Source organism: Haemorhous mexicanus, chromosome 9 (assembly GCF_027477595.1).
Source record: "Haemorhous mexicanus isolate bHaeMex1 chromosome 9, bHaeMex1.pri, whole genome shotgun sequence".
Classification (NCBI taxonomy): Eukaryota; Metazoa; Chordata; class Aves; order Passeriformes; family Fringillidae; genus Haemorhous; species Haemorhous mexicanus.
In genome coordinates, this window is record NC_082349.1 from 9,056,218 (window position 1) to 9,081,244 (window position 25,027).

At 47.7% G+C, this 25,027-nt stretch overlaps 1 protein-coding gene across 1 annotated transcript; it reads left to right on the forward strand.

The window, feature by feature from the left end:
* The first annotated feature begins 225 nt into the window (after nt 1-225).
* Nucleotides 226-21,423, forward strand: DMBX1 (diencephalon/mesencephalon homeobox 1). Its single transcript, XM_059853496.1, is given in 6 exon segments — nt 226-323; nt 325-379; nt 14,251-14,416; nt 18,625-18,803; nt 19,984-20,338; nt 20,822-21,423. Coding segments are annotated over 6 exon segments (1,254 nt in total). The 3' UTR covers nt 21,223-21,423.
* The last annotated feature ends 3,604 nt before the right edge of the window (nt 21,424-25,027 follow it).

Here is a 25,027-nt window from a genome sequence, read left to right on the forward strand (position 1 = left end):
CCGGTCATGGCTCTAGCCCTCCTCCCTCCACCGGCATCCCGTCCGCTTCCAGGGATTTAATTAGGCGTTTACACCTCGGCTTGGAGTAAATGACTAGTAAGAAGTGTTGGGGGGGTGGGGGGTGTACCAGCAGCCCCGTTTTGATTGACAGGGTGGAGGACCATTGAAAATCTTGCTGGGTAGCTCCCGGGTCGCTATGAAGCTCCTTTTAAAAATCCTTCTCCAATGCTGACTCCCGGTAGATGGCAGCTCCGCCGGGCGCGCAGGCAGCGCGCAGGCAGCGCGGGCGGATGGAGTAGGGCGGGCCGGGGCGCAGCGCCGCGCTCCCACGCGTGTCCCCGCTCCCACGGCGGGCCGGGAGGCTGCCCCACCGCCCCAGGTAAGAACCCCCCCGCACCCCCGGGCAGCGCGGGTCCGGTTGAGCTGGGGATGCCGAGGGGGAGAGAAGAGGACTTTGGGGATTGCTTGCGAGGAGGGGGAGCCTGTCCGTGGGGGAATACGCGGCCGGCGGACGGACCGCTGGCAGGGATGCGCGCACCGCCGAGGAGAAACCCGGCCGAGGCTTCAGCGCAAATTCTCTGTCCCGCTTTGTTTCTTTTTTCTTTTTCTTTTTCCTTTTTTTTTTTTTTCCTTCCTTGTTTATTTGAAGTATACCGCACTTAAAAAAAAAAATCCAAACTACCGCGAAAGAAAAATACTGCAAACCCCCACTACCAGCTCGGGGCCTCGTTCCTATTGACTCCAAGTGCCAGCCCGCTCCGGTGCGGGTTTGGGCAGCTGGCGGGGATGCGAGGGTTGTAACTCGGCTCGGGGAACGGTGGGGGACGCGCATCCCTCCGTGAGCCGGGCTCCGCGGGAGGAGAGCGCAACTTTTCCCCCATTTACATAATGACGTTTTAGTAAACTGCGCAGCCTGGGGAGAGCTGCCGAGGGCAAAAACAACCTCGAGCGGGGCCGGGAGCCGGGGACGATGGAGATGGCCCCTCTCGGGATGGCTCCGGGATTTGTTTTTCTGTCTGGTGCGGCTGGAAGTTGAGTGCGGAAGGGACGGCAAGATGCCGGCAGCGCTAGGAAGCCTCTCTAGGACAAATCGCACCCCCACATCACCCCTCTGCGAGGTTAGACGGCAGAACGGACGGGAAGCCCCCTGTAAGGAGCTGGCAGGCCGGTCTTTGCGGCCGCCCTCCACGCTCTCCCTCTTTAAGGGGTGTATAAATCCCGGACCTGCGCTGTCAGCCCTTCTTGATAAATTAAGGGCTTCGCAGTCGAAACCTATTTACACCTCCATTATAGGGCTAACCAAATGGGGATCCGCATGCATATTTTTACCGCAAGAGATCTCATACATCTCCGCCAGAGTCGCCCCTCGGGCCATGGGATAACAGATCGGGAAGGGGGGTGGGTTGTGCTCCGCCGCGGCCAGCACTTGAGCGGAAAAAAGTCGGTGTCCCCACTCGGTGCTGGCTGCCCCGGGGCACCCGGGACCCGTTCCCCTTGCAGGGGGCAAGGAGAGGGTGCGGGTGAGCTCCCGAAAGCCTTGCGGGGGACCGGACACATGGGCTGCTCTAGCCCAAAGCAAGGCCATCGGGGAAGTTTCTCCTCCGATGGAAGTGGGGTTTGACTGCGACACTTGCCGTGCCTGTCCCTTTATCTGGGGAGAGAAGGGACAAGAAGAGCCCCATACGGAGCCGTCCGGTCCCCGCGGTCGGTGGCTTTACCCGGCTGCGCTTTCCATTTATTTCCAGGCGGCGACCTCCGGCGCCTCGGGGGAAAAAAGGGGTCAGCGCATGTCGGGACAGGTCCTTGGTGTCCCCGAGGGTCGCCTCGGCGAGGCCGTCAGCAGAAGGGAGGGAGGGGGCAGCATCCCCCGTTTCCCAGTGGGGTTCCCGCACCGAGCGCTGCCCGCTGCCTTTGGAAACGAAACGCGGCCGGAGCGAGGTGGTACCGCAGCCGCAGACCCGGGTAGGGCTCGGCCCGACACCCCTGCCCCTGGCTGGAGGCTTTGCGGGGTTGTCCTGGCACCCTCTGCTCCAGCCGGCCGCGCTCCGCCTGCGTCCCGCATTCCGCCTCCGCCGGGGAAAAAGAAATGTCCCCGCTCCGCCTCATCCCGTCCCCTCCGGCGGCCCCCTCCAGTTCCACTTGGTTAGCTCAAGTTTTCCATGTAAATGACAGTAATAAATATCTAATCATGTCCCGCAGCTATCGGCGGCTCGCCGAGCAGCCGGCATTTTTAATGAGACATCCAGGGGAAGTGGGGAAAAGGAGTGGGGCGGGGGGGGGAGGGAATAAAGAGGAAAGTTTTTCCGCTCTCCCTGAAATGGTTTCTGGAGGCGAGGCCCGGCCGAGGTGACGGGGGGCTCCGGAACGATCCCAACTGTGGGGTCGCGCTCAGGTTCAAAGCCGTCCCCTCTAATTAACCCTCTCCCCAAAATCCCAGCAGTTCCCCTCGAGGGAGGGGCGAGTCCGGTCGCATCCCCGGGCTGGGGGCTGCTGTCCCGAAAGCCCTGCGGAGATGTGTGTGCCCATCCCTGCCGTGATTCCCAAACAATTAACGGAGCTGCGATGAGCTCTGAATGCTGATGGTGGGCCGAGGGGGGAAGGCGCTGGGAAGGCTGCGGCTGAAATTAAACCATGAGAGTTGGATTTGTTCGCCTGACGCTAAACAAATGGACTGATTACCTTCTTTCCAAACGCATCAGTCATACTACATTAAGTAGCAGAGAGCTAATTATCCCAATTAGGAGGCTGATTTATAATTAATGGCTTGGACCAAGTGATAATTGGATGTTAATGGATAACAGTTTTGTCTGAAGTAGCCTCCCGCTTCCCCCAAGGCAGGGCTGGAGGGTTTGGGGTTTATTTACCCTCTCCCTCTCTCCCTCACCTCTGCACGGAACACAAAGCAAAAGAGTAGCAAAATCTGCTCGTAGCTGGGTCGGGTGAGACCCTCCTCAGGCCGGGGTAGCCGCTGGCCACTTCCCAGCCTGCCCGGGGCTCAGCCAGGAGGGCTGCGGGGATGACCTTCAGCACCCACCTTTCTCAGCTTTTCAAGCAATTTCTGCTAATTTTTTTCCTCTCCTCCCTGAGTTTCCAAGCCGTGGACAACTGATCCTGCTGGGAACCTCATCCAACTACAGGACGTGGGTCGTGTTCTCGATGAAGGGCAAAGGCGGTGTCCTACGGGGTGCCCTAGTGCAGACCAGGCTTTTCCTCTGCCCTGCCCGTCCGAGGGAGAGCAGGATGGGACTCACCCTGAGGATGAGAGGTTTTCCACCCTCCCGGCCCACACCCCCCATGCAGTGGCAGGCAGAGAGTAAGTCTGCGGTTTCTCACTGCTCTGTGTTTCTCCTGAGCACGTCTCAGTACTGGCTTGCTGGCTGTTTAGCTTATCCTTTCCAGATTCACTTTTCACCCATGAGTAAGTTGGTGCAAGTCAATCCCACTTCCTTGTTTGCCCCAGCCAGAGAAACTTGGACCTACAACCTTTTGGCTTTTGGGTAGCGTTTCTAGGTTCAGTTTTTCCATTCTAACTAAGAACTGCAATGGGCACAAATTTCTTGAAAGGGTAAGAGTGGCTTCAACCCTGAGTTACCCAGTGACTGATGAGAGGTTGTATTAAATTGTGCCAACATAATAAATGCAGAAATACACCCAAAATCATACTGCCAGTACACAGAAAGATTGTTTAGATCAGCTTTCCAGCTTTTCCTGCTAATTTAAAGAGATCTTGATGTCTAAATGGGAGATTCTCCTCATGCTCACACACGTGAGAAGTGATCTTACTGCCGAATCAGAAGGCACAGCTCTGTTTCACAGAGCTGGTGCAGATGTTGCTTTTCCTTAGTGCCGGTGTCACTGCCTGCACCAAAGAAACAGAGGAGCTTCCCACAAATCACAGAAGGGCAGGCTTGCCAGGCAAGTTTTGCACAATATAGTTGTAGAGGGAATGACTGCAGTGGGTTTGGTTCCCAGTGTCTTTATCCTTTAAAAGAATATTTTGCCGAGAAAGAGGGAAATCAGATGAAAAGAAGCCGGAGTGAACAGTTTCTTTTTCATCTCTCATTTTCACAACCAGCCCTGATGAAAAAAGCTGCTGCAGAGAAGGTCCTGGACCAGCTCTTCTGATATATCTCCCTACTGGTTTCACTGGTTGGACTATGGGTAAAGTGTTCAGCTAGAAGTAGTCCACGTTTTCTAAGATTCCAGTGGTTTTTCAGGGGCATCTCAAAATTCAGCTTGTCAAGTTGAAAATGCTTCTACTGAGGCAATGACGAATGTCAGCTGGGCTTAAACCCTTTCAAAAGGTTGAGTGCTGGTTTCCAGAGCTTGTGTCTGAACAGAATGTTTATAGCTACCTTACTTCATTTGGAAAAATGCTGAAGAACAGGGGTTCAATAAATCCCAAACTTTCCAATCCTATACAGCTACTAATAAACTGATCTACTTTGGGGGAATTTCCATGAAAATGTGCTGGTGGAGAATTTGGAAATGTAGCCAAATAGTCAAGAATTAATTCATGGTGCACTGAGGTTAGCCAAACCCTGGGTCTTTTCCTGTCAGTTTATTTCACTCTAAGAGTTATTGAAATTGATTTTTTTTTTCCTTTTAACTTCATTAGGCTTTGGATCAGACTTCTTCTGTTTCCTATAGGTGTTCTGGTGGGATTACAGCTCATGGGAAGGAGAGTCTCTGAGGGAGGGCTTGGAGCAGGATGGACCAGCAGTTCTCCGAGGGGAGGGAAATAGATATTTGCACCAGGAGTTGTGGGTAGCTGGCACAGCTCTCTTAGGACCAGCAGCAGCCTCTGTATGGCCAGAGCAAATACTGATTTGAGAAATGGTGCTGTAAAACTGGAGGTGTGGGTGTGATGCTTGGGAAGTCCCCTAGGATCTTCCAAAGAAAGAGTCACAGTTGCGCTGGGGGAGATGAGCTGGTGGATCTCGCCAGGGAGGAAATGTTCTTCCCGAGGGAGCTGTGGAAATCTGGTGCTTCCAGCCGTGCCGGGAGGAGTGAGCAGAGAGCAGCTCTGGGAGCTCTCGGCATGCGTTAGCCCGAGGTGGTGAACGTGCCTCTGCTGAGGGACTTCAGTCTCCCCACAAAACCCAGCAGATGTTGAGCAGCTCTGCCTGCTTTACAGCACACGGCTCTTCAGAGCACAGATCACCTGCCGGTGGCCAAAGTACATTGCTTGCCTTGGCAGCCGCGCTGGATTCGGTGTCGGGATCCAAACGCTTACGGGAAAGGAAGCCTTACATGTGCCCGTGGTGCTCCCCAGCCCCTGGCACTGCTGCCACTAACTCCAGTTTGTGGCCCTGCCTTAAGGCACCAATCTTTCCCCCATCCCAGCCCCTCCTTGTAAAAGCCACTGAGCTCAAGCGTCTTTTTTAGTGGTAGGATGAAGACTAGTGTTACCACTTGCAGAAAAGAAAAACTTTCCATTTCGGATTTATTCTTTTAAGGTATTAGAAACCCTCCACAATTGCATGGCTTATGGAGCTGCTTTTCAGGATTTTTTATTTCCCCTTTTAGGCCAAGGTGGGATTGTCTGTCATTTTGCCTTATGGCTGATTTAAGTCTGAGCAGGAGCAGTTGCCATCCCGTGTTTTGTGACTGTTGTTTGGAGTGCTGCAAGAATCATCTGCAGAGGCAGAGTCCAGCTGAACTTGCGGAAACATCCTGAGTTCAGCTCTCAGCTTCTGTTGCTTTTAAGTTTTGCTTGCTCTTTCCATCTCTCAAAATCACCTTTGAGCAGAATTGCACTTGGCATCATCACCTCACAACCCTACATCTTATCAGCTAAAAGAGCACCTAGCAAAGTCCTTTTGTGCCAGCAGGGTTAAACTCTAGCAGTGTGGCAGAAACTCTGCATTTCACAGACACGCTGCTCCCCTCCTCGTGTGGGTACCAAACTCCCTCAGCTTAACACCCAGAACACACAGCTTCAACTTTTTACATTCTACTTGATGAGTAGTAGTGGTGGGGGGAGAAATCACCCTCCCTGTGTGCCTCATCCCAGTGCCTGCCCGTGGAGCTCAGCATCTGGGCAGAGGCATTACCCAGGGCAAGCCCGCATTCCCTCCTGCCAGCCTGGCTGCCAGGCTGGCAGCACCTGGGAGCAGCAGGAGAGGAGCTGGGAATGTCTTAAACTGCCTCAGAAAATATTTACAAAGCTTATCTGTGCATTTCTTGCAGGGTTGATCTCCCTTGTTAGGGCTCAGGGTTAGATTGTCAGATCAGCGTTGTGGTTGTGGTGCTCAGGATAGACACAGGAAGGGTCACAGGCTTAAAAACATATTTTGACACAGAACTGTAGATCCTTGTCTTCTTAATGAGACTGTCATGGGTAAAATCCTCCAGGATATTGCTCCATCTTCCAGGGATGGGCGATCCTGAACCAGAATTCCCAAGAGGCTGCCTTCCGAGACAGTCAGTTTGCACATGGGAACAATCTGCAATCAAGTATGCTGCAGGCAAAAGCTGTTTGGGGGGCAGAGAGCAAGCAGGGAGCCACCCTCATGCTTCCAGCAGCCCTGGGAAAGGGCAGAGTTTGGTTTGGAAAATACCCTTGGCCAGTGTTAGGGAAAACAAAATGATGCTTCTCAAGGAAGCCTGTTTCACAGAAGCCAGGCGAAGGACTGAGCAGGTACTTGGTTGTTTTTCCTTTCATAGCAACACCAAAGATAAACCCTTTAAGCTGTTCATGAATTCAGTAGTTAGATTGCAGGGTGCTGTAGGCTTACTCCAAGTTCTGAATTCAGGGCAGAGCAGAGGCAGAGATGCTGTAAGGTCTGGAGAGGGGAAAGCAGGTGGGCAGCACAGCGGGATGCGACCGCATTCCATATCCACGGATGTGCAGCCTGTAGCAGCAGCCTGGGCTGAGCTGGGCTGCAGGGCTCAGTTTCCACTCTGCAGTTAATGACAGGAAATCTTAACTGCATGATTTTTTTTTTTGTTGTTATATTTGTTGTTGACTGATCTGGAAGCAGAATGAGATGAAAAAACAAGAGTCAAAGTGATCTTGCTATCAAGAGCTTTTCTTTTTCCAGAAAAATGCTCCACTTCAGTGTAATTTCCAAGGCTTCCACTGAGGTTTGAGTGCTGCTCTGAAGGGGAGAAGGGAGGTTTGTCCTGGTTTGGTCTGCCAGCACTGCTTGTCTCGTGCAAATTATGACAAGCAAGGGATTTTGCACCACAGTGATGTTTAGCGATGCCACTCTTGGCTCTACACTGCAAGCTGCTGCACTCCAAGCCCTGAAACTTATCCCCCACTCAAAAGCTGAGCCTTTAGGGTTGTCTTTATCTTATTTTCTTTATTTTGTACCTGGAAAGCTGCCCTCTGAGGAATGCCTCTGCTAACAGAGGCATTGAAAAGTCTTTTGCCAGGAAGTGTCTAATCAGTCACTTAATTCCGTTATCTTTTGGGTGAAAAACAATGATTTCACAAAAGCCTTAAATAAAAACCACAGCAAATGGTGCAGGTTACCCCTGTCAGACAAGCCCTGTTACCTCAGCTGCTCACAACCTGGTGTTGAGAATTTCTGGGATCCTGCAACAAAACTTTCTTGTTCTTTGAAAAAATGTTGCAACTTCTTTGCAAAAATTATGAGCCCTCTTGCATCCTGTTATGTTTCCACTGCAAATAGATGAGCATTACAAACACAGTTGCTGTGCTCATCATCAGCACAGCCTCAGAGTCAATTATTTGACAAGGTCTACCCAAAACTGGTGCTGCTATCCCTAACTGGAAGTATTTCCAGATTTCAACTGCTAGCAATCCTCCTGGTTTTAAGGGAAAAAAATAAATCTTTGTTTATACCAAGGTCACTAGGAATAGCTGAGTGTGAGCTACAAGAATTGATGTAATTGGTCAGGTCTGGCTTTCGGTGCACTGTCACGTAGGTTTAACTAGATCCTGCTTGATTATGAGCTTTCTCTGCACTTAGAAATTAACTTTATTTAAATCCAGGAATATTCACAGGGGTAAAAATATGTCAGGAAGATTAGAAATGCAGAGTCCTGCAGGGGATTTTTTGGGAGCTGTTCTCAGTTCCTTATTTCAGTTACAAGGAAAGTCTTTTGGAAGCCTGTTTTTATAGTGCATGCTGCTCTCAGACTTTGACATTTGAATGAGGAACTGTGATGTGTCACAGTATTTAAATTACAATATTTCATCCACTACAAAGGTGAAATTGTTTCCTTAGATATTTGGTAATCTCACATGAGGAACAAAACTGATTTATAACATTGGTTAATGTATAATACCAAATCAGTTGGTTATTATCTTATGTTATTTTGGGCCTTTATATATCTAAAAGATTTAGGGATATAAAAAAAAAAAGATTGAAGAAAACCTCTTGCCAAGTTCATTCATTCATAACCCCCCAGGTATGTAATTCATTTAATACTAAATACATATAAATCCAATGTCTGTCTATAGAGTGAGCCTGTTTTCCTAGAATGTGAGTTACACAGAGTCAAAGATTTGTTACTTATCTTTCTGATTTGAAGTGTTTCTGAATAAGGAATTAAAGCATAAAATCATAACCCAGAACAGCTCCGGGGGAGGTGAGGGGGAATATTCTGCTGTGATTCTATTTTCAGTGATGTCTTTTGCCAGTGGTAATAAGGGGGAAAGGATGTTGCAGCACAAACCATTTGCTGTTTTTCCCTGTTAGTAATGAGCAGTGGGTTCCTGTGCTTTGCATAAACACCAGCAGTGATTTGTAGCACCTTTGCAGGTGTTTAAGCTCAGGACCACAACTTCCCTTTTACCTGACAGGGCTATTCCTATTTTTTTTCTGTCACCTGAAGAACCCTGAACACCAATCAAGTGCACCAGACTTCTGTTTCATGCTTGATTATTTATTTTTTAACTGATCTTTTCCTTGTGCTCAAGCTGTGCCTTGCATCAGGGCACAGACCAGAGGCTGTGCCACGCTCTTCCAAACTTTAAATGCATTGGTGGTGAATCTCTCCATAAGCAATGAATTACACTGTTGAAATTCCCTTCTGAAGGTGACTTCCCAAAGTCCAGATTTTACCTCTTCTCTTCTCTTCTCTTCTCTTCTCTTCTCTTCTCTTCTCTTCTCTTCTCTTCTCTTCTCTTCTCTTCTCTTCTCTTCTCTTCTCTTCTCTTCTCTTCTCTTCTCTTCTCTTCTCTTTCTCTTTCTCTTTCTCTTTCTCTTTCTCTTTCTCTTTCTCTTTCTCTTTCTCTTTCTCTTTCTCTTTCTCTTTCTCTTTCTCTTTCTCTTTCTCTTTCTCTTTCTCTTTCTCTCTCCTCTCCTTTTTTTTGTACAGCTTATTTCCCACATAAAGAAAGCCTCACACACCTTCTCTGCCATCACCAACCCTCCCATTTTGGGGACAGCTTTGATGAAGTGATGAAGAAACACCCCATGGTGCCCAGCAGTCAGAAGCAGACTGGCATCCTCTTCTTGCAACCTCTAGGAATCATTCAGTATTTCTAGCTCATGGCTTTTATTACCTCATTCCATGTGATGGCACCTGAGTGTCTTGTGTAGATCAGTGAATTTAGTCTCAGTATTTCTTTGAATTTGGGATGACTCACCATTTGGAGGGAAAAGAGATAATGGTCCAAGGCCCCTGCAAAGCTGCATGTCCTACATCCAGCCTCATTTCACCTGACAGAGTTTGCTTGAGAAGGGCAGATGTCTTGATTGTGATTTTGGTTTGGTGATTTGTTGGTTTGGTTTTTTCCTGATAGAAGGGAAAATATGGATGTTTTCTTGCCAGGTGCTTTTCAGAAAACTTCAACCTCATTTTTTAAATTGTTCTCAGACCTGCCTGAATTCCACCTAGGCAGAAGCCACTAGGAACGGGGTTTTCAGCTGGTGAGGAAATGCATGGGTCTCTCTTCACACCTTCTCTCAGGACAGAATTACATGCAGAATTATACAAAACTAGTTGCCAGCTAAATAGGGAAGCTTAAAGCCTTGTACAAAGCTGAGAATATTAAAACCCAGGGTCAGATCTCCCCTGTATGCCACGCTGTTACAGGGTGCACCATAGATTGCACCACGCTTGTGCTGTATGGCTTCAGGGGAACCTGAGGTTTCCAAGGCCAGTGCTGGGAAGGGATGGGGGGAGCTGTCTGGCTGGAGCAGTGCAGCTCTGCCCTGGCATGACAGGGTTCCTGTTTCTGGCTGCTAAATCTGCAGATTGTTTTGCATCAGATTGAACAGCAGCAGCTGAATACAGAGTGCTGGGGTCCCTAGATAGGATGGGCAGAATCCTGCAATGCCTGGCCTCAAAGCAATGCAGGAATGGAGAAAGCTGGATTTCTCATAGCAGCAGTTACAGCTAGGGAAAACCCATGTGCTGTCTGTGAGGCTGGATCCTGGCAGGACACGGCCCCTGAGGTATGAGAAGTCTGCAGGCTTGGGAAGAAAGGTAGGCACAGCATCCAAGAGCCTTCCATAGCAAAAACATAAGTGAGAGGTGCAAGCCATAGGAGGGATTTTGACCCTGGGGTAGCAATGCCAGAATTGTACAGACAGGAGGAGGGGAAGCCCCGGCAGGGTCTGGTGCAGGGCATGCAAGGAGACCTCACAGCCAGTGCTGAGCAATGTGGGGAGCTGGGAGAGGGCTGGATTGGGATGCTGGGGGTGGGAGAGTCTCTGCTGCTGCCCTGAGGCGCCGTGCAGGGAGAGAGCACCAGCCCAGGAGGTGCCAGCCCAGGCACTGCCTGCAGCATCCACCCCCTGTGCTGAGCCAGCACTGCAGCATTAGCCCACAGGCTCCCAGCAGGGGCATTTTTCTATCACTATTGTTTTCCTGCACCTTTCCTCAGCTTCCATCTCCTTTCTTCACTGCTCCTAACTCTTCATTGATCTCTGATGCACAAAATCAGGATGAGGAATCCCCTTTCTTTCAGGATGGACCCTGTAACCCTCCCAGCTTATCCACAGCTGCTCAAGCCCATACCCTTCAAGAAAGCAGGAGTTCAAACTTTGCTCTCATCCTGCTTCTGGCTGTGGCTGTTCCTGAGGCCCTCCAGCCACGCAGAGACATAAAAGATGCATTTGCAGATTTTGAAAATTAAAACCATCTATACAGCCAGTGGGAAGGGATCAGCTTATTTGGTTGCTTAATGAAATATAAAGATTATTTTAACCAGTGTAAGCACTATTCGACAGCTTGTGAAACACAGCAGTGGCTTGATGAATGGCTTTCTCCATTATAAAAAATTGCTGCATGATGTCTTTTAAATATTTAATTTATTGGGGTTGGAGTGAGCTCGGAGCTGACAGTTAAACAGGAGCTATTTGTGGTCTCAGTTAACTTTGCTTACCCGGCTGAACCGTCTCGCTCAGTAAATTCCCTCATTTTTTATACAGAATCTGGGATGATACATTTGCTGCACAAGTGAGTAGAAGTTCTGCCCATTGTCTGCACTGCAGCGTAGCAGGCAGTTATCACCAAAGCTGTGATGGGCACTGACTCCCATCCTGAGTCCACCCCTATGAGGTCCTTCTCTTTTTTCTTTTTTTTTTTTAAATGCGCTTTCTTCTAGGCCAAAAATGTACACATAAAATCATCTTTTAACAATCAAAACCACCGAAATATTCCTGGAGCAAGTGTTTCAGTGGAAACACTGGGCTCCAGACACAACACCACTGGCAGTGTCCTTGGAAGACTGTATGGTATGGGAAAATTCCCCTCCTCTCCCTCTTCGCTTTTCCTTTAATGTGCCAGCTTGCTGCACAGCCGATGACATGCAAGGGGGATTAGAAAAGAAAAACAGGCGTTTCTGTGAGTTGGGAGTCAAAGACACTTGGCCTCCCACGTATCTCCTGGCAAGGCTGAGCCCCGGTGTGGATTCTCCAGCCTCTATTAATGACAGAGGTCTGGCAGCAGCCCAGGGCAGTTAATAGGTTCTGTGTCCTCAAATGGTTTTCACGAGACACGCAGGAACTTAATAAGCTTTGAGACCTCTACCCCGCTGGCCAAAGCTGGTGCAGCCAGCCAGCTGGTTCACAAGTGAGGTGGTGAGAGGGGAGGAGGCAGAGTGAAGCTGCAAATGTCTGGTTTGCTGCCTGTGTTGGCCAGAAAAGCCAGTCCTGCCCTTGTCTGTGACAGCGAGGCAGTGAACAACTGTATTGGGTGGTATGATGCTCTTGGGAAATGAACCACACCAAGGATGGGGTGAGGCTGCACCACAGGGCAGTCTTTCCCAGGTGATGGGAGATGACCTCTGTGGCCATGTCACCGGGACATGTCCCTTAACACGTGCCACTAGCAGAAAAATTTGCAGTCCCTGAAAGCAACATCACAGCTGTAATTTTGCTGTGAACCCTGTTGTGAGGAAAATAGATAAGAATGCCAAAAATCTCTTAGTGTATGAAGTCCATCACCTTGATCAGAGAACCAGCAAACAATTTTGTCATTGCTTAAATCTTCCCTAAGCTCCATTGGAGCAGAACTATGGCATGCTTGTGAGCTTTGGAAAATGTCCATTTTCACATTTTACCTTAGAAGAATGGGGAGTCAGTCCAGAGTGGGTGAACAGGCAGACACAAAGCAGATGAAGCTGGCATCAGGGTGTGTGCCAGATCTTTGTGGTGTCACCACACCTGGACCTGTCACCCTCCACTGGCACTCAGTGCTGAAATGATGCATGAAATGAAACAAGGGACTTGGGGAAACAGGAGCGAAGCAGAGTGCTAAATTCCAAAATTACAGGTTTATAATTTCTGCAGCCTCTTTGAGAAGACAATACCAAAACCAGAACTCACATTCATGAGGGTCATCCCTGGGCTGGCAGAGTGTTTGACCAAACTCAGCTGCATGTTTCCCTCCCCTGTTCCAGGGCACCACAGTGCAGAGATGCTTGTGAGGGTGAAGCCATGAGATGCCCCAGACCCTGCTGTCCTAAATTCTGCTGCTTTTTAAGGAACTCCCGCTTGGTCTCTGGCTGTTACACAAGGTCACTTCATGCTTGTACTTCCTACATCAAGGTGGAAAGAACAGGAATTCAGAGCAAGAAGGGCAGTGGCACCAACTCATTTCCATCTCTGCCTCTTCACCACGAGTCTATCCCTCCATGGTATAAATAATTTGTGGGCAAATATAAATAAATTTATGGCGAAAAAAAGGTCTTTTTGCAGAACAGAAAATACAGCCGATAATTGTTCTTCCAAATTTTCACTGTTCAATGCATCACATTCCTCCTATAACCATGGGCATTTCTCCTGAAATCATCACCTCCCTCCAGTGTTTGAATTGTTTTCTAAGAGGCTGCCTGAAAAGATGTCTGCTTTCCTTTAGTTAGTCCGGCTGACCCTCTTTCCCTGAGCATTTGTTCATTGCACTGACTTTCCAGATGGTGACTTGCTGATGTAAACGGTGGTTTAAAAAATTTATTTTGCAGCTAATGTTTCACAACTTCCTTTCTGATGTCTTACAAACTGCAGAAACGACATCCTGGAGGCCCTCAGTCATTTACAACAGGGATGAATGAAGCATTGCTTGGCTTTTGAGATCAATATTAGCTCAGTTTTACAGATGGTCTGTAAGGAAAAAGAGCTTGAAGTTTCACGCAGAGCCCACGCTAGAAAAAAAAAAAGCCATTAGTTTTCTGAAATAATTTCCTTGCTATTGAGCTATGAAATGTCAGTATTTATTGCAAAACTTATTCCCTCTTTAGCCATAACATTTTTGGTGCTATTATGGTGCAGATTTATTTTCTTTTTCACCACATGCTCTTCTCCCACCCCCCGCCACCGTGTCATTTGTGTTTTCTTAAGAAGACCTGTTAGAAAAATGAATAATGAATGGAAACAAATTATAAATGAGTGAGTTCAGATGAGAAACATTATTTGACATTCCAGCACTGGGATTACAAATAGTCCACTGTAGGCAGTGATAGGGGCAAAATCCCAGCTAGCCCTGGGATAGATCTAGGACAATGTATTAAAAGTTGCTGTAATATGATAAACTGTACTGTGGTATGCAAACAAATTAATTTCCCATATTTTGATCAGCGTGAGTGAGATATAGTCAAATTCTGGGCTTGAAGTTTGGAAGCTGGGCTTGTGTTGATGGTGCTTCAGGTGTACAGAAGATGTTTCCATTCCTGTCCCAGAACCTGTTGGAGTTGAGATGTCAGACACGAGCCTCGCATGAAGCACTTAATTCCTGAGCTCAGCATTTCCAAAGCTCTGCTGAGACACCAGGCAGCTGGAACAGCAGGTCCCTAAGCCCCTGTCTCCCGTGGGTGTTGTTTTGCAGGTTGATGTCACCATGCAGCACTATGGAGTGAACGGCTACTCGCTGCACGCCATGAACTCGCTGAGCGCCATGTACAACCTGCACCAGCAGGCAGCCCAGCAGGCCCAGCACGCCCCCGACTACCGGCCCTCCGTGCACGCCCTCACCCTGGCTGAGAGACTGGCTGGTAAGAACAACCCATGGCAAGCGCCCTTGCCTGGCTCTGAAAACCCCATCCCCCAAAAACACCCCAGAAAACCCCGCAAAAAAGCAACGACAAAAAATCCGCACGCGCAAAGGAACCAAAATCCCAGCACAAAAATATTCCTTGCTGTTTGTGTTGAGTGGGACTCCTCTGGAGTGTGAGAGAGACAAGGGGCATGGTGTGCTCCTTGGTGCTGTCCCTGTGGCAAGGCTCTCAGGTGACACCTGCCCTCCACTGTGTGCTGGCACCTTGCTTCAGACTGGCCTCAGACAGCTGGGAAGCTCAGGGGAGAGATGGGATGTGGCTCCACTATATGGGATTGAAAAGAGAGGATTAAAAAGACCCTGAAATGTCTTTTTAACAAGTGAACAGAAAACAGCAAAGAATTTCCCTTTCTTGTTAGTAAATAAGGGCAGAGTGAATGTGATCACAAAGTAAATTGGATTCCCCAGCTCAGGCACCCAGGTCTTGCATTCTCTGACAGCCACCTCCTGCCATCCCAGGCCATAGCTTGTTTCTCCACATTGTCTCTTCTTGCAACTATTTTCCACTTCTTTCCTAAGAACCCCTTTTTCTCTCTGGGAGATGATCTTCATTTGAATCTTATTTGGGTTTCACCTTGACCTATTTCTCTCTGGGGATCCTAGACCTTGCCTTGGGTGACACTTTCCTGCAGATCCTGCTGCCTTCCATAAAACAGCTTTTTAGCTCAAATTGAGTCAGATATGACTTTACCCAGGCAGTGTCATTTACACAGCACCATTGATGGTGGGGCAGCAGGACAGGAGCTGCTGGTCCAGAGCATCTCAGCTGGTTTTCTGTGTTCTGCCACGGCTGTGACAGCACTGCACTGATGCTCTCATTAATAGGAAGTGCAAAGCCCAGGCAGTATTTTATGATTTGGTAGAGGTAATTGTTCAAAAATAATGGATGGAGACCTGGGAATATTTGGTGTGGTAGGGCACATATATCTGCTCTAAATTTCAGCCCTCCACAAAACATCCAGACCTGGCTGAGGTTGTCAAAGGCTCCTGCAGTGCAAGTGATCAACAGCTGCAACATCACTGTTTTGCTCTGGACTTGGATGCAGTGATGTAAAGCAGACCTGACAACCAGGATGTGGAAGCTAAAGTAAAAAGCTACCATATTTGTGATTCTAGAAACTTCCCCAGAATGGAATTATCTTCCCTGGCTGCCTAAAAATGTGTATCCGTTCTAAGATAGCTTTCAAGTTGTCTGATATTAAAGTTAATAAACCAATAAAATTGTAGAGGGATTCCTTCCAGTCTAGAGTAGGTGGGAAAACTTACCTGTCCAGACGGCTTTGGTGGGCTAAATTTCAGCTTAAAATAAATAACAGCTTAAAATAAGTATTATTAAATATTTATTTAATAAATATTATTAAATAAAATTAAATAGTTATTAAATAAATATTGTTAAATATTTAAAATAAATAAATAAATAGCAGCTTAAGCCAAAATAAGGATGCAGAAGTTTCAGGAAGGTCCTCCTAGGTGGGCAGTCCACAAAGGCATGATAAAGGTCTTGGACGCTTTGGATCAGTGAGCCACAGCTGGCTGTCAGATCTTGGTGCCAGCAATGTTCCCTTAGCCAGCTGCTATTTGTGACCTTCTTAGCATGGTTCCAAGTGGCCTGTGGGATCTTTTGGGAGGCACAGGACACTGCAGGAATCATTGTCTTCACCAGTAAACAGCCAGAGTGGAATCAAAGAGACCTGGACTCTTCTCCTGGCTCTGCTGCTGGGCTGCAGAGTGATGGGGAGAGCACTGTCCTTGTTCCATGCCCCTTTTCACGATGCAGGTTGTCAGATGGGAGCAGATGGCCTGAACTCTGCAATGTCCCTTGCAGACCCTGGATCTCAAGGTGCCCCTTTTCTAACTGCAAAGATCTCTTGAAAGATGTTTGTGATCTCTATCTTTTAGAGTAGAGCATGGAGGACTTAATGTTTTTGGCCCTAACTAGGCTAAGCAGAGGAAGATAAAAAAAGAATAAAAAAACTATTCTCATATTCTTGACCGGAAGATTCAATTGGTTTCCTGACCTCTTATCTTTAAAATTAATAACCCACCTGGAAGACTTTCCAGATTAAATCCCACAGTCCCCTTGTCTGCTTATCATTGGCAGTGTAGGCTTTATATACCTACGAGCTGTTTCCTCTGCAGTTGCCTCACATTCTGTTACTTCTGAATATCTTTCAGTGCAGGTTATAGATCTCATTTGCCTTCCAGGGACAGTCAGAATAAAGCAGCACAAAAGCAAATGACCTTAAGTCAGAAAACAGAGGTTTCTGGTGGCAGCTGCAAAGCCTCACCTGCAATTTATATTCTCCTTCTTGCACAAAGCCTGAAAACATAGTTAAAACACTAAAATAATTGCTGGTTGCCTCTCGCTGGAGTGGCCAAACTTAATGCATGAGCTGCTGCCTCTGGGGAGCTGGTAGGTCTAACCTCTACTCTAGAAATTTGGGAATACTCCAGCCTGCAGGTAGGGTGTTTAGGTAGGGTGTTTAACCAGTGCCCTTTCTCCTGTTTTTGTGTACTTGAAACACAAATGTTGGCTTTTAAAAATGCTTTGGGGCAGCTTCAATTTCATTTCTTGTGTTGGAATATCCCTTCTCCTCGCTGGCTGCTCTATGAGCTGTGCCTGGATGCACAAGGATGGTCCCTCTGCCTCCACAGGGGCAGCTTTATCACCAGCATTTGAACTCCCCAAGGAGCTGTGATTCCTCAAACACAAAATTCTCTTGTATGCAACCAGCTCTATATTGTCAAAGACCTTTAGCCTGATCACATCTCTGCCAGGTTGCCAAAACCACGCAGCTCTGGCAATCCCCCAGAAGGGCGCTGCGAGTCCTGACCTAGAATGGAACAGCTGGAAGTTTTGGAAAAGGAATGTTTGAGCAGTGCAAAGCTGATTTGCCATGCTCGTTAGCCAGTGGGTCTGAGGCCTGGCTGTGTGGTGCTGGGGGACAGCAGGTTTTTGTTTGTTGTTTGGATTCATGTCACGACGCTCGTGACAAAAGCACAAACAAACAGCGGCCAGAGCCTTCATCGGGCTCCGTGTGCTGATAGTGCCAGCTTTTCTCTCTGTTCTGTTGTTGTTTTCTCGTGTGTTCATTCCTCTCTTCCACTGGAAGTCACATTCTTAACCAAATTAAAAATGATACCAGACACTGCTCTTTCTGCATTTCCTCTATGAGAGCAAACCTCTTGCCAGACTGTTTCATTCCAGGGCTGTAGCACAGCATGTCCCAACTTGCATAATAAAGGGTGGGTTTTTTTCATTTTCATGTAACTTATTTTCATTGATTTAAGATCTTTCTACTCCCACTAACTGTTGTGCAATAATAACCCCTCTGGTAAAATAATAAGCCCTTTACTGTTGGCCTCAGATTTTCCCCAGTCTGAATTTCTTCTCTGCCCTCAATTTTCCAAACTTGGTTGCAAAGTCAGACCTTGTGAGTAGGTGCTCTGCTGAGAAGAGCTCAGCACATGAGCTCTGGGCTTGTAACCAGTGGGGCTGGACGTGGCCTTGGCTGGTGTTTCCACCCCAGATGCTGGAGAGTGTCCGTGCTCAGTAAAGGATGTGCTTTGGAGCAAAATGCACAAAAGCACATGAGATTAAATGCTCTCTGAACTGCAGCCCAGAACAGCTCTCCAATATCATGCCTTGAAGACTGCAGTGAGCTACGCAAAGACATTAAAGAAGTACAAGAGTGAATGCCCTCACATCATTTTCAGTTGTGTTTCTTAATGGAAGGTGTTTATGCCATGGTAGGGTCTGGGCATCTGCATGTCCTGCCCCACTGATGTTGGAGCAGGCTGAGTTATTTCAGCCAAATTCAGCACTGGAATCTCAACAGCTTTCACAGCTGTCACAGAAAGAGGTTCTCCCTCCAGAACAGGCTTTTAGAATCATAGAATGGTTTGGGCTGGAAGTGATCTCAAAGGTCATCTAGCTTTAACCCCTCTGCTATGATTTTATCTCTTTGGACACCTCAGTTAACCAGTAAAATCCATATGTACGTGTTTTACTAGCTCTAAAGCAATGGAAAAAACATTCCAAAGTTTTGTCTGATGTGTGCAAGTGCTTTATTCGACTGTCAGCGTACAAATTCCAATAATTAAATTGGCCACTTTCCTTGTCTTCCAACGGCTGTACATTTCAAGACATCATTTTGGAGGCACGTTATGGATCCCAGCACCGCAAACAGAGGCGGAGTCGCACCGCCTTCACCGCCCAGCAGCTGGAGGCCCTGGAGAAGACCTTCCAGAAGACTCACTACCCAGATGTGGTGATGAGAGAGCGGCTGGCCATGTGCACAAACCTGCCTGAAGCCAGAGTCCAGGTACTGATCCTCTGGGGGTTTGCCAGTGGGGATGTTTAAAAGAACACAGCCGGGCTCCCAGAGGGCTGACGGCTCCCTTGACCTTCCAGGATTCTTGCAGTGGAAGCAAAGATTTTGGGGCAGTAAAGTTGTCAAAGGCAGGGGCAGGGAGGATAAAATTATCCAAAGTCACACATCTGCTTAAGAAACTTCTAATCCACGCGCACATTTTTTAAATTTAGGATTGTCTGAAGTGTACACTGGTTTTCATTTGTTCTTTCACATTTCTTTGGGGGAAATTTTAGAAACAGCAACAGAAGTCTATTTATTTATTTATTTGTGAGGCTTTTCTGGCTTTCTCAAAAAAGTAGAGACCCAAGTAATTCCAGCTGCTCTTTTCCACCAGTGTCAATATTTGTAACATCTCAGGCCAAGATTTGGGTTTGCTTTTTGTTTTTGTTTGCTTTTTAGTTTCAATTAGTGAAATGTGCTAGTTCATAACCTGCTGGTGAAGCAGTTCTTGTCTTTTAAATGGTAAATATTCTTCACTGCGAAGAGAAAAAGTTGTGGAAAAAAATCAGTTATTTTATGTAAGTGTCAAGGCATTTTGATCTAAAAAATGGTTTGTTCCCTTATCTAACCAAGCAAACAACAAACAAGATTTGCTAATATATTTCTTCAAATACATCTCTACTGATTTAGGTTAAAAAAAAAATGGATTCTCTCCTCCTTTCCTAAATGCAGTTCCCAGACAACAGCCTAGGCCTGTAATGACTCATTTTGAGTGTTGCCATCGTAGTTTTGATACACTTATAACCAAATGGTTTTAGAAACTTAACAGACTGTAAGCCAATGTAATGTCATCAGACACTACAGCTGCAAGAGATTCTTTTTGGATGAGCTGCCTAACCAATTCAGGGGAAAAAAAACTAAAAAACCCAAAACACATCAGCAGTGGAGCCTGTTAAAAAATCAATATAGAGGCTAGATGTTTTTTAGTCTGTTTGAAATGTTATTTGTAGATTCAGTAAAAACAGTCAAGCTCTAAGGTCCAGCAAAGTGGAATGGCCTTTGGGCACAGTGGGCTTGCAGCCCCTCCTTACCTGGGGTTCCCCTGAAGCTCTGAGGCTGAGTGATGCTGAATTTGGCCCTAAGCAGGACTCTCTCTGGTTTTTCTCCCTTGCTGTTTGTGGCACGGAAGGTCTGGTTCAAGAACCGGAGAGCCAAATTCCGGAAGAAGCAGCGCAGCCTGCAGAAAGAGCAGCTGCAGAAGCAGAAGGACTGTGAGGGGAGCCACAGCGAGGGAAAGATGGAGCCCCCTGTGCTGGAGACCCAGGCTCCCACCCCGGACACTGAGAAGGTCCAGAGCCTCCCCAGCGAGGTGGGCACTGACCTCAACCTGACCCTGTCGGAGCAGTCTGCCAGCGAGTCGGCACCTGAGGACCAGACCGACAGGGAGGAGGAGTTCAAGAGCACCTTGGATGAGCCCAAAGTGGACAAGAGCCCTGGTGTGGACAGCAAGGCTTTGAACTGCAAGAGAGCAAGCCCAAAAGCAGGTGAGGGGCAGCATCTTGGTGGGGGTTAGTGTCAGGACCTGGCAGGCTGGACCAGTGTCAGGACCTCGTCAGGACCCCTTCCCAGAGGGGTTGATGGTGGTTGGGTATAGTCCCACATTCCCTGTGGAGTGGGTGCTCATGGATAGGCTGCCCAGGCTTGTCCTCTTGTCCTCAGCACGGAACAGGCCCCACAGAGTGCAGGATGTCCATTGCAGCTGGAGCACTGAAAAAGCAAAGACCTTCTGCTGCGTTTAGATCTTGGGGAGAGCAGTGCCCAGCAGCAGCAGAGCTTTCTACACTCTGAGGTGCCAGGTATGGGAAGGGCACACATTCAGCTCTTGTGAGCTGTCACACCCGCTCTCATGTGCCCCCCAGTGCAAGACACAAGCCCGTGCTGCTGCCCAAACCTTTCTGGGGTGTGAATGAGCACCTGCTTATCCAGCCTGTAGGAATAACCCCCATCCCCTCTGTCTCCTGCTGCAGAGTCCCCTATCGGCGCGACTGTGACGCCTTCGTCCAGCAGTGGCCTGGCTCAGACTCACTCCTACTCCTCCTCGCCCCTGAGCCTCTTCCGCCTGCAGGAGCAGTTCCGCCAGCACATGGCAGCCACCAACAACCTGGTCCATTACTCCTCCTTTGAAATGGGGACACCGTCTGCCATGCCCTACTTGGGCATGAACGTCAACATGGCCCCGCTGAGCTCCCTGCACTGTCAGTCCTATTACCAGTCGCTGTCCCACGCTCAGCAGGTCTGGTCCTCCCCCATCCTGCAGGCCTCCAGCTCCCTGCCGAGCCTGAACAGTAAAACCACGAGCATTGAGAACCTGAGGCTCCGGGCGAAGCAGCACGCGGCGTCCCTGGGGCTGGACACCCTCCCCAACTGACTGCCCGTCAGAAGGTGCTCCAGAGCTTGGCACCACACCTGGCACTCCTCGGATCCCCACGCTCCCCCACCTCTTCCTGGAGTGAGGTGCTCCCTTGGAGGGAAAACTTGGCATTTGTTAACGTGCTGTTAGCACCACGGTTGCGTCAGACATTGCTACTGGCCTGGTCTTCACTAAATATTTAATGAGGAAGGGGGAGAGGATCTGTGTTTAGACAGATGAACTGTCCTCTGGACTGCCATGAGTTCAGCCTGTAACGTTCAGGAGGAGCCCCTCTCCTCGTCCCCTCGATAAGGTGCCAACTGTGTTTTATTCACCTTTTGTTTTGTTGCTGTTGTTACATTCTTTGGGGGAAGAAAGAGTCCTGCTCCGTCTTGTATATAGTTTATAATGTTGGCAGCACCCATCATCTGTGTGTTACTGTCAGTGTTACAGAACTGTGACCTCTTTTGCTTTTATTCCCCTTTCCTTTTCAATTTTAGTAGCTAGTATCAGAGTTACAAATCAGGCATCATCTTGACCTCAGCTGGTAGCTAGTTGCTCTTCTTGGGTCAGCATCCTAAAGGTGGTCATGAGGAAGAGACATGATCGTGCACTTCACCACTCCACTACTCCCTTCTCTGCTAAAGCTAATTTTTTAACAACTGGGAAATTATCTGAAGGTGAATTTCCTGTTTAAGCACTTCCTATAAGGCAAGCATTTTTCTTTTTCTTTTTAATAGCACTTGCTCAAAGAGGACAAAATATTGGCCAAATGCTGCTGGCTGGGAGAAAATGAAGGCCAAATTTGCAGATTATATTTGATCTATATTGTTTCCTCTTTGATCTTCAGAGAAGTGTAAACTTTATTTACAAGTTACAGGGTTTTCTTTTTGGAGAGCATTTTGGTCTTACTTTGATAATATATAGTAATAAACATTTCATATGGATTCTTGGTGTGTTCACACACCATGAACTTCATGGTTCTTTGACAGAAAATTTGATTAATGCAAGCTGTGTCCAGGAAATATCTCTGATCACCAAATTCTGTTCTCAAGCCTTCAGTCCAGAAAGTGGTTATCAAGTGGAAATGTAACAAGTGAAAAATGCTGAACTGCTGGAGGCAAAGCAGGTGTAAGCAGGGGCTTTATATTCTCTTGGGAACTGAGGGGGGATAGATGAACTTGCCAAAAATGCAGGGTTTGCAAGTAACCAAAATTCACCAGCTTCAGAATTATTGCACTGAACAGTTTCAGTCTCATTTCATTGGAATGACCCACCATTCACCCTTGGGTGGTTTTCCTTGTTGAGAAGGAATGTTTCGACCAATTTAAATCACTTTTTTTCCTTTTTTTTTGCCTAACCAAATCCAAATAAACATTTTTGACTCACTGCTATTCCTCTGAGCATTGAGGAGGGAAGATATTCAGATCTCACCTCTAATACTGCCGAAAAGCAAAAAATCCAGAGTGACTCTGGGGCAGGTGGTATGGTTGTATCCCAAGAGTGTTGACTGGGTGTGTCACTGACCACCTGGGCAGATCTGTGCTGTCTCTGTGCAAATAATCAGGATTTATTTAAGCTGAAGTGTAGACCCATAGCCACCCAAGTGTGGCCCCTCTCACTCCCACCTTACTTCATATTGGGGGTCAAATTACCTATTTAAAATTGGAGGGAAACAGTGGTTTCAGCTACATTATTACTTCTTGAAAAAGCATCTAACTCCCACAAATAGAGATGTAAGAACAGCTGTTTGATGGGAAATAATGCTTTATCCCTCATAAAGTTGTAGCAGGAGCAGACCTCCGGAGGGGGCAGCTCATCAACTGCACCAGCTTCCAAGGAAAATGGAGTGTCTTCCATAAATACTTCTGGTGTGCCAAACACTTCAGTTTGGGGCTTTTCTCTCATGCTTTAGTTTTCCTGACTGTGTCAAATCAGCCACCGTGACCGGCAGAATTCTCCACTTTGCCAAAACCAAATGTATTTGTAGGAAGCAGATTTTTGGCTGCTGCTTTCAAAGGAGTCTGAGTAAATTAAAGCCACCAAAGCACATTTATTCTGTCCAAAAAGAAAGTCCCAGCTTTCATTTTGTTGCTGTCTGTCACCCAAACCAGGGACACCCAAACAAAGCTTTAATTTTCCTCCTCCTTCCTCAAAAGGCTTTATTTACCTATATTTTTTTCTGTGACCTCTGCACCACTCTAGCCTGTGGAGCTGCTTTACCAGAGCAGGGCAAACACAAATGTAATGAACAGCCCTTCTGATGCTGTTCCTTGGTGCCGGTGAACAAGTGAGGTAATTGGGTGGGAGATCAGATCTGCACTTGAGCTTTTTTTAATTAATGAAAGATGCTCATGAAACTGCAGCTCGTGGCAGTGGGTGTGTCAGGCAGAGAGCACAGGGTTGCAGTCACTCTTGCAGCATCCCAGGTAACACAGGCTTCTCTTCTCTGCCCTTGGGGCTGGAAAGGGAGGCATCAGCTCCCACCAGGGCACACACAGCCTTACCATGGCTCACCAGGGATACCACAGCATCTGCCTCAGGAAGGTCAGAACACCTGGATTTATGGCCTGCTCCTGCAAGGCGAGGACAGAGAGCACAGGAGATAAGCTTGATCCAGCACTAGGTTTGCCATGATCCTCTGGAGGGAGACAAGACCTTCCCCACCGAGTCAAAGAGGGAAACTCTTCCCTGCGCCTCGGTGCAAAAATTCCTTTTAACATTCACAGCCTTCACACTCCTCAACCCACCCGGGAGCCTGACCCGTTTTATCCCTGGGTTCTGCTGATCTCCTTCCTCACTGAGCCTTGGAGCTGCTACCTGGACCTTCCCCAGTGCAGCATCTCTCACCCCATTAAAAACCAGCACTGGGGTGAGGCTCAGGAAGCAAACTGGGAGAGGATGCACTCAGGTCTCCATCAGTCCCCAGGGGTATTTGTTCAGCACCCTACTCATCTGCCTCTGCAAGGAGCAGCAGCTGACTGAGGTGCAGCTGGTCCTGGACCAGGGCATGTGAATCATTCCCACCTGGAGATTATTTCTCCCATTCTGAATCAGGGTGAAAGTAGCTAAAATTTAAAAATAAACAGAAAAAAATAGGAGATTTCCTTGAATACAGATGAGCCCCTGAAATATTTTATGCCAAGTTTGGGGTTTACCTTCTTACACTCAACCTTAAACATCCATGAGGGGAGTGAGCTGACCTGAAAAGCCAAAATTGATTTGGAAATGCAAAAATGCAAGAATCTAGGCTGGCAGCTTGGAAAAGTACAATAATTAATTATCTGTCAAAACTGAATCTTTCCTGCATATTGTTGTAAGGTCTCTGAGCTCTTGGGCTATTTCTGACCAAAAGAAAATTATGAAAAAACACAGGGAGAAACTCCCCCAGCAATATAATCCTGTGTATATATTGGGAAGGCTGAAAGGACTGATTCTGCATCGTTCCTCTTTGAACTTAGCAAAGCTGGATGTTTCTCCAGGTGGGAAGAACCTCTGCAAATGTCCCGACTGGGGATGTGAGCTCTGCTTGCCCCCTTTCCTTCCACCAGCCCCAGTTATTTAGGAAAATGAAGTCACTGATGAGTCTCAGAATCAAAACAGATTGAGGTTCCCCTCCTCATTTCCAGACAGAGATCTGACACTTCTTAACAAACATTTTAACATTTTAGTTGGATATGACGTGGCTTCTTCCATCACAGACATAAAATGCTTGGAGTGTAACACAGAGATCCTACAACTGAACTGTTAATAGGGGAGAAAAAGAGTTATCCATCTCCTCTGGGTGCTGTGCCAACCTGGTGCAGGGCAGGGTGTTCCTGGG